Raw genomic sequence first — 17,343 nt, 5'->3', positions numbered from 1 at the left:
GAAATATCAAAGTGGGAGAGAGAGAGAAGGAGAGTGTGTTGTGCATGTGTGTGTGTCTGTCTGTGGCATAGGTTTAGTGAGAGGTGTAAGTTTAAAGGAGATGTGCAAGAAAAATGCTTTTCCACAGAAGGTAGTAGGTACCTGGAATGCACTGCCAGGGGCGTGTGTAGAATCAGATATGATAGCAAAGTTTAAGAAACATAGACAGGAGATGCAGAGCATGTTTAGGCAGATGGGACTAATTTAAAATAGCATCGTGGGCTGAAGCATTTGTTCCTATGCTGCGCTGCTCTCCATACTTCAGATTTTGTCTGTAGTAAAGCACAGGAAGTTGTGAATACTGGTGAGCAGGCTATGGGGATCCAGAGTATAGTACTGGTGGAGCCTTAGTTCTTGTACTTACCCAACATAGGAAGTTTATGGACAACAGCCACAGACTGTTGAAGTACACCTTTGAGGATTTATGTGCATGGACAGCAATTTTCTCTGCTCACTTGCACTTTCAAATTGTGCCATTCCTAGTGTAATATCTTTCCATTTTAATCTGCCCATTAAACTGCACTGGACACCATTGGTCATGCTCCAGCACACATCATTATTCCTATTCATTATCCTGAATATGAAAGTTATCCTCATCACTATCCATGACAATACCAAGGTTTGTGCCATCTATAAACTTTGCAATTTTGTTCCCTACATCTGAAATGTAGACTGTTTATGACTTCTACTGTCCTGTCCTCAACTTCCCCATCCTCACTGACAATAATAATCACATTATTTGGTTCCTATATCAAAAGAGATGTAAAGTACTGATTTAAACCTTTGCCATAATCTTGCCTCTATATGAAGGATTCTCTTTGGGTTCCAAATAAGTCTGAATTTACTTTAGTGAAAGTCATTACACTTTGTGGGCGTAGAAAATGTTTTAGGATTCTGTTTAGTGACAGTGTTTAATATGTTCAAGTAATTTCTCCCTTTTCAATGGATTATCCTTTTCTAATTTCTTCTATCACTGCCAATCACATACCGAGATATTAAATGACTCTTGCTCTGACATTTGCCAAAAGTTTCCTTCTTCTGTTTTATTTGATTTTTGTTTCTTCTCATATCAAGGGCATATTGATTTTAGGTGTTTTACCATACATTTCAGAGGAATATGCCTAATTTGTATTCGAACTGGACCCTCTCTGAACGCCTCCTATAAGTCCATTTCAGTTTTATCCTGCAAACTACCTATTCTAGGAGCTTACCAATGCTAGGACCTTTTCTAAGTGAGTGGAATTTGCTCTTCCCTAGTTGGACATTTTTAACGTTGAGAATTTGAAGTCTCTTTCCAATAATTAATCCAAACAGAATTATGTTGTGAATGACAGACAGTGGTCATTTGCCGTACTTCATTTCTGTGAACTCAAACCAACATTACTTTCTTCGTTGCTAGACTAGGAACAACTTGATCAAGAAAGCTCTCTCCAGCAACAACAGACAATACTTCCATTCTCTACTCTTACCACAAAGTTTTCTCAGATTACATCAGAGTAGTAAAATCTATTATTAATACTTTACTTTTGTTGCATGCCTTTGAAATTAGCTGAACCTGTTTTGAATAGATTCTGACCACCATTTGAACTTTATGATAAAAGCTTCAGTGATGTCAAACTGCCCCTCTCATCCTCTGAACAAATGTTTCAGTCCTAGAGCCATCCAATGTATCCCTTTTATTTAAAACTACAAAATGAAATTTCATTAACCCTGCCACTTTCCCTCCTCTAGCATACTTAAATATTTATCATATTAAGGACCCATTCTTGGCCTTACTTCTCTATTCCATCTCTGTTAATGCAACCTCACAATCTCACATGGCAACCTCTACCTGCAATACCCCAATTTTATTAGTAACCCAGAAAACACTGAAATAAATACAATGTAATACCTCCGATGTCAATTTTGCTATTTTCCTCAATGTGATGACAGAACGTTTCCGTACTATACCTCTCTAATTACACTGTTGTTTCTGTCTGTCCTATGATTATGTTGCAGTTCCTTTCTGATCACCAATCACAAGTTCACCCCTTCCCTCTCAAAATTTGTACAAATTCTCCCCAATTCTACAATTAAACATTAGAGATTAAATATAGTTATAGACTCTAACAAACAGACTATTCCTCTTTTCAGCCAATCGCTATGTTTACACAGGTGTCCAGCAAACGATTATCTAAATATCATTTAGATATTCTACTTATGTATTCTGTCTCCATGGTGCACATTAAACCAGGTGTGTTGGATTACAAGTTATACATCTATAAAATGGAGCAAACAAGTTGCACAGGGCAGGTAGATTGTTTACAATTTTAATATTCAGATATTAGTCTCCTGATGTTATGACATCACTTTTGTTATATGTCATTTTACACAGAACATGGAACATTCCAGCGCAGTACAGGCCCTTCTGCCCCGATGTTGCGCCGACCTGTGAAATTAATCTGATGCCCATCTAACCTACCATTATTATTATCTGTATGTAAGTCTAATGCCTATTTAAATGCCCTTAACGTCGACAAGTCTACTACTGTTGCAGGAAATGCGTTCCAAGCTCCTACTACTCTCTGAGTAAAGAAACTACTCCTGATATCTGTCGTAAATCTATCACCCCTCAATTTAAAGATATGGCCCCTTGTGCTAGCCTTCACCATCTGAGGAAAAAGGTCTCACCGTCCACCCGATCTAACCCTCTGATTATCTTATACATCTCAATTAAGTCACCTCTCAACCTTTCTTCTCTCCAATGAAAACAGCCTCAGTTCCCTCAGTTATTTTTCGTAAGGCTTTCTTCTATATCAGACAACATCCCAGTAAATCTCCTCTGAACCCCTTTCAAAGCTTCCACTTCCTTCCTATAATGCGGTGATCAGAACTGTACGCAACACTCCAGCTGAGGCCTTATCAGGGTCTTGTACAGCTGAAGCATGACCTCATGACTCCGAAACTCAATCCCCCTACCAATAAATGCTAGCACACTACATGCCTTCTTAATAACGTTATCAATCTCAGTGGCAACTTTCAGGGATTTATATATCTGGACACTAAGGTGTCTCTTTTCATCCGCACTTCCAAGAATTTTACCATTAGCCCAGTACTCTGCATTCCTGTTACTTCTTCTGAAGTGAACTACCTCACACTTTTCTGCATTAAACTCCATTTGCCACTTCTCTGCTCAGCCCAGCATCTTATCTATGTCTCTCTGTAACCCACAACGTCCATCGGCACTATCCACAACTCTGCCTACCTTAGTGTCATCTGCAAATTTACTAACCCAGCCTTCTATGCCCTCACCTAAGCCATTTATAAAAATTACAAACAGCAGTAGACCCAAAATGGATCCTTGCAGCTCACCACTGGTAACTGAGCTCCAGGATGAACATTTCCCATCAACTACCATTTTGTCTTCTTTCAGCTAGCCAATTTCTGATCCAAACCATTAAATCACCCTCAATCCCAAAACTCCATATTTTGTGCAAAGGTACTGTGTGGAACCTTATCAAACGCCTTACTGAAGTCCATATACACCATATCAACCGCTTTACCTTCATCCACTGGTTTTGTCACCACGTCGAAGAACTCAATAAGGTTAGTGAGGCATGACCTATCCTTCGCAAAACCATGTTGACTATCCCTAATCAAATTATTCCTTTCCAGATGATTATAAATCCTATCTCTTACAACCTTTTCCAAAACCTTACCTACAACCGAAGTAAGACTCAGTGGTCTATCATTTTCGGGGTTGTCTCTACTCCCTTTCTTGAACAAGGGAACAACATTTGCTAAACCTCCAGTCTTCTGGTACTATTCCTGTGATCAATGATGACATAAAGATCAAAGCCAAGGGTTTGGCAATCTCCTCCCTGGCTTCCCAGAGAATCCTAGGATAAATGCCATCCGGCCCAGGGGTCTATTTTCATATTTTCCAAAATTGCTAAAACATTGTCTTTGTCATTTGCAATCCCATCTAATCTAGTAATTTGAAATATTAGTTTCAGTTTCTTTATACAAGACACAGTGAATTTCTTTTAGGATATAGATTCTTGCAAGAAGAAATTCTGAAAATGTTCTCACATATTCTCTGCCACCCTCTCACACTCCTGCTTGGAAACTCTGACTTCCTCCTCCAGACGTTGGATAACAAGCTCGATCTCCTTATCTCGTCCTTTCCGGACCTCTTCTTTTAACCCCCGCTCGTGGGTAAGCAACCACGCCTCCTAAAGAAGAAAGGAAGTGGCTCAATCTAAAAGCAAGGACCATTTGAAGACTAATTGGGTAACTCCAACCCTGAAGGTTACTTCTCCAAAGCAAGTTGGTAGCATGAAGTACTGCACTACAAAATAAAGTGCCACATATCAGAAAATTTGCAATCCATACAGTAACAGGGATAGTGATAGCAAGGATATGAAGTTGGTTTACTGATGGAATTACTTTTTTGCAGACTGGTGCAGGTATATAATGGGGTTTCCTCAGAATTAATATTGTGATTATGGTTCTTCTTGACCTACATTAATAATTTAGACTTGACAAATTTCAAATTTGCAGATAACGCAAAACTTGGGAGGGTCAGTGAACTGCTGGCCAAGAATCCATGGGCAGGCTAGTGGAATGGGCAAAAACTTGGCAAATGAAATTGAAAGCATACATAAAAGAAGTGATTCTTTTTGGTAAAGTGAAAAGGACAGATAATATAATTGTGAATGATAAGTGCGCAGGAGAAGGCGCAGGTGAGCCACTGTTGGTCACCATGACTGGTCTCACCAAGGCTCTGTATAGCTGCAGCAAAATGCCCCTCCTTTTATTTTTCATACCTCTTGCAATAAGTAACAAGGAGAACCAATTGAAAAAGGTGGCAGGGCAGATTCAGAAACCAGTTAACAAAGCAGATAGAATTTTGGGTTGAATAAATGAGGACAGAGTACAAAAGCAAAGTAGTAATGATGAGCCATTATAAAATATCATTAGCGCATCAGGTGGAGTCAAATTCCAAGCATCTGAAGGATGCCAAGGCATTGTGGAGGGTCCAGAAAGGATTTATCAGAAGGCTCTGAAGATAAGAAGCTGCAGTTATATGCATAGACTGGCATAGTTAGGGTTATTTTTCCTAAAGAAGCTAAACATTTTCACACAACAATTGGATTCCACGGTCTGAAAATTTGGCAGAAATACATGCAATTATAGTTTCCATAAAAACAAAAGGATAATTGTTTCAAAAGAAAATTGCAGAACTATGAAGAAATGGCCCGGAACAAACAAAATGGACTCAATAGCTTCCTGCTTTTTTGTTACCGTTCTTTGATTCTAACTAAGTAACTACAAGTGGTCAAAACCAACATTTCTAAAATCACAGAAATTGCTGGAAAAACAGAGTAGATCTGGCATCATCTGTGGAAGGGTCACTGGTTTCTCTTCACAAAATGCTGTTTCTGTTCCTGATTTACAGCATCTGCAGCTCTTTCCGTTTTTACTTCTAAGATAACTTTTCTGAATCAGAGGTATTTTTGGAATTTACCCAAAAAACTAAGTGCACAGATATCCAATGCCATTAATTTAAAATAGTTATTATTCCAATATTGTATTTAATTGGGGTTGGTTTGTCTTTACCAGATAGTACATTCAACATAATCTTTCCTTCACATTAACAAGAGGTATGAATGGCATTTATTAATTGATTCTGGATAATTTGTAAATTGATTTTTTTAATACTTTAATTTACATTTCATTTTATTTACTAATCTAGGGCTACATTACCTAAACTAATTCAAGTATCTCAATGAAAGTTAACCACTTTTACATTCTAAAGTTTACGCTTCTCTAATTTTCCTCATAGCTTTGTTCCTTGACAGGGGAATCAGTCATTATTCTTTCATTCTGAACATGCGGTTTTTCTTCAGTTAAGTGACTAAAATAGCCAATCAATCACGCATTAAATTTTGAACCACTTCTGTAGACTGCTGATCAGAATTGCTGAAGCACATTCTTTAGACATTGAAAATACCATGTCTACTACCACTTCCATGTCTTTTTCGACATCTTTAAGCGTTCTTTCTATTGTATACCTATGGGGATTTAACATTGCAAAAGGGAGACAAGAAATTGAATTAACCAGTTTGGAGTTGCACTTCTGCTCCCAATTTGTGAGGAGACCTGCCCTACAGAGCTGCTGGCCAATTCAGGTAGTTGACGAAGATGAAGAGGTAACAGATCCTGGAGTTCCAAGTAAATCTGGAAGTTTGGTCAGATCTGCCTGGCAGACCTTAGCAAAGGGAAAGAGTTGTGTTTTAGAGAACAGAGGAAAGGATAAAGGGAGGGGTATGATCTTGCAAGGTATCCTCTTGATGAACTTACAGGAGCATTCCTACTTCCACAGCAGCTTAACATGTCTCCAACTTCCGCAGCCACATGTAAAATAATGGCCGAGGCAGAATGAGGTCCTTCAGCAGCCATTAATTGGTCATTTATGGACTTCAAAAGGCCTACAAGTGGGCCAGCTGCCTGATATGTTGCCCATCTTAATATGGCGCACAGGTTGCGACTGGTTAGAAGGGAGCAGGTAAGTTACCTACATACGTCACAAACTCCACAACTCACTTTCAAATAAAAAACAAAGTAACTACAAATGTTGGAATCAGAAAAGAAAACTGAAATTGCTGGAAAAGCTCAGCAGGTCTGGAGTGTCTGTGGAGAGAAGTCCAAGTTAACATTCTGGGTTCAGTGACAGTTTGAGCAATTTGTTTTTATTCCATCTTCAAATACATCATTTGGGAGCTGTAAAATTCACCCGAATGATCTATCTAATTCAAACTAACTGCTGTAAAACTATCTGTTTTCCTACTTATCTTTCTTACTGTCAAACTTTGAGGGACATTTATTGGCATTTACAACCTAAATTGCTCTGCCTAGTTTCATCTTATTTTGCTGTTTCATCTGCCTACAGTTGTTTATGGTATCATTATCTACAAGCCTTCAAAATCCAAGTAATGCAACATCTAATCGCTCTTTGCAAAACAAATTCTCTGACTACTTTACTGCAAACAAATGGAACACACTTTGTAAGCTGAAAGATAATTAAAATTACCTGTTTCTTCATGTAATTTTCTTCCCAGGCCTGTTTTTCAATTTCTAGTCTTTCCTTCAATGATTGAATTTCTGCCTGATCAAGTAGAGGAATGAAAAAGAAACAAAACATTAACAGTTCTTTCAGCCAAAACCAAAGGCAAGATTAAGATCCCAAATTGACTCAGTAAAATATTAGCACAGTACTGAAAAGTGTCCTCTGTCCACCAACTCCCAAAAGTTTAGCTCATTAAACAGTGAGTAGCAGGCATGGAAAGTTCCAAGGTAATTTCCCAGTTTGTATTGAAATGACTTACACCTGCTAGAGCAATGGCACAACTAATATCAGTACTTCAAGTTAGGGAGAGGGAGTAAAATTATGCAGAGTTCATGCTGTGATGATCCTGGGCAAATGAGCAGCCTTTGGAAAATACTGGTACTACTGAACATGCCATTTGTTCTACTTGTCGGGTCTGGAGGGGCAGTTCCCTTTGGGCTTCAGCATTAGAAGGGTCACAGCAAACTACATTTCAATTTTATTTAATAATCTAGGGCTATATTATCTGCACTAATAGATTATATACACCATATCTCAATGAAAGCTGTTCTTTTTAGGCAAGAGACACCTGAGATTTCATGATAAGTTGTAAATAGGTGTGGCATGTGCACATCCTTTCCAGCCTGCAGCAGAGACTAGCAATCTCACCACAGAAACACATTCTTGAATCTGAAGTAGGCCATTTACTTTATGTGTCTGTGACAAAAGACAATATAATCCACGTAGAACACTGGAGCTACAGTGAGAAATTTTGATTTCTGCTGTGGCTCTTTTCAACAAGTTTCGCTTTTATGGACATTAAAACAGCATGGGTTGGTGAGTAGCATTCCGTACAACTGAAACAGTGTAGTATTGCTTCCTTTTGCATGGTACTCCTGAAAAGGAGAGTGTGCTGTTAAATTTACCTGGTGTTTTGGTGACTGCTGCAAATGCCTTAGTTTCTGAGGAAATTAAAATCTCAAAATTTCAGACCAATCAGTTTCAGCAATAGAAAATACTATATCCCATCCGGGAACATGGAGACTTAGGAGCAGGAATGGGTCCATGGCTCCTCAAATCTGCTCTGCCCTTCAATAAAATCATGGATTGTGGCCTCAGCTCCACTTTCCTGTCTGCCCTCTATAATCATCGATGCCCTTGTCCAGCAAGAATCTAACTGAATCAGCCCTAAATAAACTCCGTAACTCTTCTTCCCCATCTTCCTATTTTTAAACTACATATGACCATAAAGATGCACGTGCAGAAGTAAGCCATTCAGTTCACAGTGTCTGCTCCATCATTCAATGAGATCATAGCTGATCTGATAATCCTCAACTCCACGTTCCTGCCTTTTTTCCCATAGCCTTATTGATTGAAGCTCTGCTCAACCCTGAATATATTTAATGACCCTCAACAGGCCTTTGCGAAAAAGAATTCTACTGATTCACTCCCTCAGAGAATAAATTCCTCTTCAATTCTGTTTTAAATATGCAATCCATTCTTCTGAGATTATGCGCTCTACTCCCAAACAATCCCACAAGAAGCAGCAAAAATTCCTCATCTACCCTGCCAAGTCCCTTAAGACACCAACATTCCTACTGCCCCCCAGAAATATCCACACAATATCCACTTTATTAAGTCTCCTCTGGATCCTGTACGTCTCGGTGAGATCACCCGACATTTTCCTAAACTTTGATTGGTATTGGCCCAACCTATTCAATCTTCCCTCATAAGTCATTCATCCCAGGAATGAGTCAAATGAAACTCTTCTGAACAATTTCTAATGTAATATGCAATTGTGTCCTTTGTCCAATAAGGAGACCAAATTATACATAATATTCCAGATTAAATTATAGAATCCCTATAGTGTGAAAGTAGGCCATTCAGACCATCGATTACACAGCAACCTTCCAAACTGCATCCCACCCTGACCCATCCTCCTTCCCTATTCCTATTGTCCTGCATCTCTCATGGCTGACCCATCTAGCCTTCTCATGCCAGGACACTATGGTGACTTAGCATGGCCAATTCACCTAACCTGCACATCTTTGGGCTATGGGAGGAAAGCAGAAAAGCATAGAACTTTGGGGTGGGGGGGGGGGGGGGGGGGGGGGGGGGAGGAGGAACCCATGCAGACATTGGAAGAATGTGCAAACTCCACACAGACAGTCGCCCAAGGGTAGAATTGAATCTGGTGCTGTAAAACAGCAATGCCAACCACTGAGCCACTGTTGGTCACCATGACTGGTCTCACCAAGGCTCTGTATAGCTGCAGCAAAATGCTCCTCCTTTTATTTTTCATACCTCTTGCAATAAGTAACAATATTCCACATGATTCATTATCACTTGTACCTGCACACTGACTTCCTGAGATTCATGTACCAGGATACCCGGATCATTCTATAATGCCAGGTTCTGCAATCTCTCTCCATTTAAATAATATATTGTTAACCTGTTCTTCCTCTTAAAGCAGACAAGATCGTGCTTTTATTCGTCACATTGCATCTTTACCAAATTATTGCTAACTCATTTAACCTACTTCCATGCCTCTGTAAGTGGTTTATCTCTCCTTGACAATCCTGGTGCCATTGCCAAATACAGCTACCATGTGTCATTGACACACAGTGCAGCAAGCTCAATCTCTGATCCTTGTCGCATTCCACTAGTTACACCTTACAAATGAAAAAAATGACTCACTTCATCCCTAATGTCTTCTTCCTGTTAGCTATCAATCTTTCTCATGTTAATAGATTACTCCCTACACCTTTGACCTGCTATTTTGTTCAAATGCCTTTTGGAAATGCAACTATACGAAACCTCCAGGTTTATCCACTTACAAAATAAGGACAAATTTTCCTGCAAATGTACTTTTTCATAAATTCAGTAAAGCTAGACTATATTTCTCGGATGCATAATAGATACACAGTGAAGAAAAATTACAATTTTCTAAAATTAAGCAAAACATTTTAGTTCAAAAGATTGACAACTTGTGGTTTAGCTTTACAAGTTTACACAGTAAGGTGCTAGGCTACACAAAACAAGTTAGGCCATAGATTCACTACAACAAAACAGAAAATGCATGAGAAAGTCAGCAGGTTTGGCAGAATTTGAAGAGACAGAAACAGAGTTAATGTTTGACTCTTCATCAAAACAGATTCACTATCTGGTTTGTGTTAATCTTAGCATTGGTGCTAAATGATTCTGTTATGGGCTCACCACACCAGGATCAAGGAGGAAAAAATTAGGTCTCTCATTCCTGCTTGTGATTCAATGATCTCTGCTGGCAGTATATTGTGGAAGCATTACAGCACAGGCCTTTTTTCAAACTGTTTGCGAAGATTGAGAAGATTTATGAATCACTGCATGCCACGTGTTCAAGCACACTGTTTTTACAAAAAGTGTTCCAGAATTTTGAGCCAGTGATAGTAAAGGAATGGCAACACATTAACAAGGCATGATGTTGCGTGACTTGGAGGATAATTTGTGGTGGTGTTTCTATGTGTCTCCTGGCCATTTTTTTAAAGGAGGTGGAGTTGGTGAATTTGGAAGCACCAGAGTTCTGAGATTACATTACGAGAAAAGATTGGCATAAACTATACTTGTATGAGAAGACAACTGGTGATTTGAATGAATGGATTAGTTTGGACGATTTTTTTGATGTTACAGAGAGAAAAGCAGTAAAATACAATGAAAAACCTTTCCACTATCACCACAATCTGGCACCATTTTGAATAGTTTTAAGAATAAGAAGAAAAAAAGAAATATTTTGCTTAAAGAGAATCCATCAGTCCTGAGCCAGTGCTGCCATCCCACTTCCAACACCTCACCACCGTCTGCATTGAAGTCACTGCTCTTCAGGCACCATCTTTCATCGCTGGGCCGATTCTCCTTTACTGCTGTCTTGCCACCACTTGAGCTGGACCCACTAATGTCAGTCACTGCTTGGTCCATCTCGCCAATGGCCGTATGATGCCCTTCTGGTACAACTTTGCTACTATCAGCACTGGACCCAACCAATGACCAAGTCGCCGATCCTCAGGTGTCATTTTTTGCCATCGGGTCCACCTCGCCAAAACTGCCTCCACCAAAGTATCAGCCACCAATTCAGATTCCAGTGCCCGCACCGGAAAAGTACATAGGCGCTCCCTCACCACCGCCACGAGGTCCACATTCGGCCCACTCACCACCGCCACAAGGTCCACACTGGGCCCACTCACCACCACCATGAGGTTCGCACTGGACCCACTCACCACCACCATGAGGTTCACACTGGGGCCACTCACCACCACCACGAGGTCCACACTGGGCCCACTCACCACCACCACGAGGTCTGCACTGGGCCACTCACCACCACCACGAGGTCCGCACTGGGCCACTCACCACCACCATGAGGTCTGCACTGGGCCACTCACCACCATCATGAGGTCCACACTGGGCCACTCACCACCACCATGAGGTTTGCACTGAACCCACTCACCACCACCATGAGGTTCACATTGGGGCCACTCACCACCACCATGAGGTCTGCACTGGGCCACTCACCACCACCATGAGGTTCACACTGGGGCCACTCACCACCACCGTGAGGTCTGCACTGGGCCACTCACCACCACCATGAGGTTCGCACTGGGCCCACTCACCACCACCATGAGGTTCGCACTGGGGCCACTCACCACCACCATGAGGTTCGCACTGGGGCCACTCACCACCACCATGAGGTTCGCACTGGGGCCACTCACCACCACCATGAGGTTCACACTGGGGCCACTCACCACCACCATGAGGTTCGCACTGGGGCCACTCACCACCACCATGAGGTTCGCACTGGGGCCACTCACCACCACCATGAGGTTCGCACTGGGCCACTCACCACCACCATGAGGTTCGCACTGGGCCACTCACCACCGCCATGGGTTTCGCACTGGGGCCACTCACCACCACCATGAGTTTCGCACTGGGGCCACTCACCACCGCCATGAGGTTCGCACTGGGGCCACTCACCACCGCCATGAGGTTCGCACTGGGGCCACTCACCACCACCATGAGGTTCGCACTGGGCCACTCACCACCGCCATGAGGTCCGCACTGGGGCCACTCACCATCACCATGAGGTCTGCACTGGGCCCACTCACCACCACCATGAGGTCTGCACTGGGCCACTCACCACCACCATGAGGTCTGCACTGGGCCCACCCACCAACACCACGAGAACCGTGCTGGATCCACCCACCACCACCACCATGAGGTCTTCACTGGTCCCATCACCACCACCACGAGGTCTGCACTGGGCCCACTCCCCACCGCCATGAGGACACTGCAGGGTCCACCCGAACTCAGGAAAAGAGGTAAGTAAAAAGTTAATGGGTAGTCCGAGTGGATGAGCCCTGGCTCAGGAGCCCTTCTCTACCACCATCTTAAAGATGTTGAGGTTTGTTTGAGACTTTTAGGAGTTTAAAGGAATTAGAGAGAAAATTTGTCAGCTTGTTTAGGAGAGCGTATGCCTAGGAGATGGAACTTTAAAATTAAAACCAGGTCATTTGACAGAGAGGTTAGGAAACACATCTTCACACAAAGGGAAATAACTAGTGAAATTGTCTCCCATTGAAAGCAAGTTCCATTGTCAAATTAATTGTGGTGCTGACTTCTGCTTTACAACAGTGATGTTATCAATTAAGCATGAAAAGGTAAACCCATAACTGCGTCGACAAATACCAGACTAATGCCATTTACAAGTTCACTGATGACACCACCATAATTGTTCGAATCTCAGATAGCGACGAAACAGAGTACTGATGGGAATTGGAAGACCTGGGCAAATGGTGCACTGAGAACAACTTCGCTCTCAATGCCAGCAAAACCAAGGGACTCATTATTGACTTTTGGTGTGGTGTTACTCATGCCCCCTACACATCAACCGCACAGAGGTGGAACGAGTGGAGAATGTCAAGCTCCTGGGAGTGGTCATCCACAACAAGTTTTCTTGGACTTTTCATGTGGACACACTGGTTACAAAGGCCCAACAACATCTCTTCTTCCTCAGGCAGCTGTGGAAATGTGGCAATGAGGGCAAATACTCTTGTCAACTTTTATAGGTGCACCATCAAGAGCATTCCATCTGGATGTATCACTACCTGGTATGGCAACTATACCATTCAAGATCGGAGACAGTTACAGAGAGTGGTGAACTCAGCCGGACAATCACAAAGGCCAACCTCCCACCTACAGAATCCATCCACCAGGCCTGCTGTCAAGGAAAGGCTGCTAGCATTCTCAAAGATCCATCCCACCCTGGCAATGGTTTTCTACAACTTCAACCATCAGGGAGAAGGTACAGAAGCCTGCTATTTAACTCTGTGATCTGCCTGTATTGCTTGCAAGACAAAGCTTTTCACTGTGCCTTGGTACATGTGACAATAAATTCAATTCAATTCACAAAACGATGTCTTAAAAGAAGCTAAGGATGAAGTTGATACAAGTTATGCTTCTAATCTTTTTGTGCTGCTATTTATTTTGTGTGCGTCCTCTTCAACTGGAATGGGCAGATGTTTTGCTAGATTAGCATATAAAAGAGTCTGAAGCTAAGGTATGTCAATGGTGTTAAAATACAGAGCTGGTTTGAGGGAAGGACTGGGCTGTTAATGCTCCTGTATGTATGGAACATGAAACAGGGACAGTGTAACTGTACCATAATCATCTATTACAACCGCTGGTAGTAATATATAAATAACTGCTTTAGGCAATTTTGTAAGAAGCTGTTGGGTACCTGTACAAACAGAAGTGAGAAGTCAGAAAATTAGTAAGAAGAGAAACAAAGATTATGTAACACATCATATGAAAGCATCATTCTAACATTTGACACAATGCTACCTGGTGGCGTCTTTCTTGCTCTTCTTTTGCCTTTTCAAATTCCTCTTTTATGGCTTTGGTTACAAGGGAAGAGTTATCCTCCAGCTGTCGTCGCAGCTCATCCAACTCAGCTCGCTGCCTGCGAGTTATAAAAGTTACCAATGTAAAATATGTGTTTCAAAAGGGCAAAACCATTTCCTACTAACTGCTGTACCATGATACTTAAGTCAACTAAACAAACAGATAATCATTTGCTAGGGCATTTATGCCAGCTTTATCTTGAGAGGCCTAGTGAGAATTCTCAACCAAATCTTACCAAACTTGCTACCTACACCTACCTCTGGCATCCTTCTCATCCAATTCCAGCCCCATCTTACATGCACCATTCCCACAACAACTTACTACTTAATGGATATCCGCCAAAAGACCAACATTCGCTGCATCCACACCGCACTTAAAAGGCTACTGTGCTCCCAGAGGAACATGGGCAATCAGGTGTTTCCTCTCACTGACATAATAATGGCTCAGTAGGCATAAAGCTTCGCTGGCCACAGGGGCTAATACTCCAGTGTACAAACAATCCCATTCTCTCACACTTGTCACTATTTGATCATTAGACCACAGTTTACCTGTCCTTAGCTACACCCTGTCTGAATGTCCGCTCTAAGTCATTATCACTTTGTCTGCAATGTCCACAGTAGACCTGCGGCTTGTCATTGGTCAGTAGGAGAATGTGAGGACTGAAGATGTTGGAGATCAGAGCGAAACGTGAGGCGCTGGAAAAGCACAGCAGGTCAGGCAGCATCCGAGGAGCAGGAGAATCAACATTTTGGGCATAAGCCCTTCATCAGGAATGTGGGGAGTGGGGGAAGGGGGGGCTGCTGAGAGATAGATAAGAGGATGGGGGTGGGGGTGGGGTAGCTGGGAAAGTGATGGGTAGATGCAGGTGAGGGTGATGGTGATAGGTTGGAGGAGATGGTGGAGTGGATAGGTGGGAAGGAAGATGGACAGGTAGGACAGTTCAAGAGGGTGGTGCCAAGTTGGAGGGTTGGATCTGGGATGAGGTGGGGGGAGGGGAGATGGGGAAACTGGTGAAGTCAACGTAGATGCCATGTGGTTGGAGAGTCCCAAGGCAGAAGATGAGGTGCTCTTCCTCTAGGCATCAGGTGGCTTGGATTGGGCAGTGGAGGTGGCCCAGGACTTGCGTATCTTTGGCAGAGTGGGAGGGGGAATTGACATGGTTGGTCACAGGGCAATGGGGTTGTTTGATGTGTGTGTGTGTCCCAGAGGCGTTCCCTGAAACGTTCCGCAAGTTGGTATCCTGTCATCCCAATGCAGAGGAGACCACATCAAGAGCAACAGACACAGTAGACGAGGTGTTTGGATGTGCAGGAAAATTTCTGCTGGATATGGAAGGATCCTTAGGGGCTTTGGACGGAGGTGAGGGGGTAGGTGTAGACATAAGTTTTGCATCTCTTGCGGCAGCAAGAGAAGGTGCCAGGAGTGGAGGGTGGATTGGTGGGGGAGGGGTGTGAACTTGACGAGGGAGTCATGGAGGGAATGGTTTGTATGGAATGCCATTAGGGGTGGAGAAGGAAATATATCTCTGGTGATGGGGTCTGATTGTACGTGATGGAAATGGCAGAAGATGATATGCTGTATCCGGAGAGTGGTGGGGTGGAAGATGGGGACTAGCGAGGTTCTATCCTTGTTGCAGTGGGCAGCGTTGGGTTCAAGGGCAAGAAGTGGTGGAGATGTGTTGGATGACATTGTTGATCACATGGGTGGGGAAGCTATGGTTCTTTAGGAGGCCATCTGGGATGTCGTGTAGTGGAATTGCTCCTCCTGGGAGCAGATACAGTGGAGGCAGAGGAATTCAGAGTAAGAGATACCATTTTTACAGGAGGGCAATATCACATACAGACAAGCAATCAGGCAACTCCAAACTTGAGTTTTAAAAACTCAATCTTACTAATTTGCTGTCCCCTCCCCTTTGCTTGTACAGGTACTCAATAACTTCTCACAAAATTGCCTAAAAGCACTTATTTATATATAACTGCCAACAGATAAGACTATAAGAAGACCATAAGAAATAGGAGTGGAAGTAAGGCCATTCGGCCAATTGAGTCCACTCCACCATTCAATTATGGCTGATGAACATTTCAACGCCACTTACCCGCACTCTCCCCGTATCCCTTAATTCCTTGCGAGATTAAGAATTTATCAATCTCTGCCTTGAAGAGATTTAATGTCCTGGCCTCCGCTGCACTCTGTGGCAGTGAATTCCACAGGCCCACCACTCTCTGGCTGAAGAAATGTCTCCTCGATTCCGTTTTAAATTGACCCCCTCTAATTCTAAGACTGTGCTCATGAGTCTTAGTATCCCCGCCTGATGGAAACAATTTCCCAGTGTCCACACTTTCTAAGCCATGCATAATCTTGTAAGTTTCTATTAGATCTTCCCTCAACCTTCTGAACTCTGATGAATACAATCCCAATCATCCAATGTAATAGACTATTATTTACTGCCAGCAAAAGCAAATGAGTCGAGGCTGTGTTTTGTCCCCACAATGCAAATCAAATCTGGCACCAAGATCAAAAACTATTTTGATTTCCATGAGGATCTGCTGCAGCCAGCTCTCATATTAGAACTGGGCATCAATGAGATTTTGTCTGACTTGTTGCACCTGACACAACGAGCTCTGACATGCACAAGGTTTCTCCTTCCCAAATTGCCTCATTTTTATTCTTGGAAGACAGCTCCTATTGCCCTAGTTCCTCAACATCCAGCACATCACTTCGCTACCTGCTTAAACTGAAGAGTACAGCCCACTAGGATGATGTACCACATGCTCTCTGGGCTACACTGAGGAGTCTGCTTAGACCAGTCCAAACAGGGGAACCTCTTCTTCAGCATCCTCTGTTCCACCATGGCCCTGGTTGTAACATGTGCATCAACTTGTTGAATGTGCTGCGCTGGCCAAGTGATCAACTCATTACATTCAAAAGGGAGTACCTACTGTGCTCTGACACCCTTTCCATCCCAATAACATCAATAATTCAACTTTACATTACATTCTCTACAGTCTGTCATCATATTTACAGAACCATATGAAGAAGCATCTCTTGGAAGTGATGGAGGTGTCATCAATAGTGATACCTGCTCAGCAATAACCTGCTCAGTAATGCACAGTTTAAGTTCCATTAGGGTCACCCAGCTCCTGACCTCAACAGAGCCTTATTTCAAACGTAACACCTGAATTCTAGAGGTGAGGTGAGAGTGACAGACCTTGACATTAAGGCCACATTGAACCAAATATCTCACCAAGGAGCCCGACCAAAACTGGAATCAATGGAGATCAGAGGGA

General features: G+C 42.6%; 1 protein-coding gene across 2 annotated transcripts in view; it reads right to left on the bottom strand.

Moving 5' to 3' along the window:
- Nucleotides 1-17,343, bottom strand: part of cep131 (centrosomal protein 131) — a 135,008-nt gene that overhangs the window by 19,029 nt on the left and 98,636 nt on the right. For both annotated transcript variants that reach the window (XM_060844466.1, XM_060844467.1), the window contains 3 exons: nt 13,997-14,114; nt 7,115-7,189; nt 4,111-4,253 (listed from right to left, as the gene is read on the bottom strand). In XM_060844466.1, the coding sequence (XP_060700449.1) occupies nt 4,111-4,253; nt 7,115-7,189; nt 13,997-14,114 (336 nt within the window). The remainder of the gene's footprint in view (nt 1-4,110; nt 4,254-7,114; nt 7,190-13,996; nt 14,115-17,343) is intronic.

The sequence above is a fragment of the Hemiscyllium ocellatum genome, chromosome 25 (genome assembly GCF_020745735.1).
Source record: "Hemiscyllium ocellatum isolate sHemOce1 chromosome 25, sHemOce1.pat.X.cur, whole genome shotgun sequence".
Taxonomy (NCBI): Eukaryota; Metazoa; Chordata; class Chondrichthyes; order Orectolobiformes; family Hemiscylliidae; genus Hemiscyllium; species Hemiscyllium ocellatum.
The sequence above is the reverse complement of the archived record's forward strand: the minus strand, read 5'-3'. Positions and strand labels throughout refer to the sequence as shown.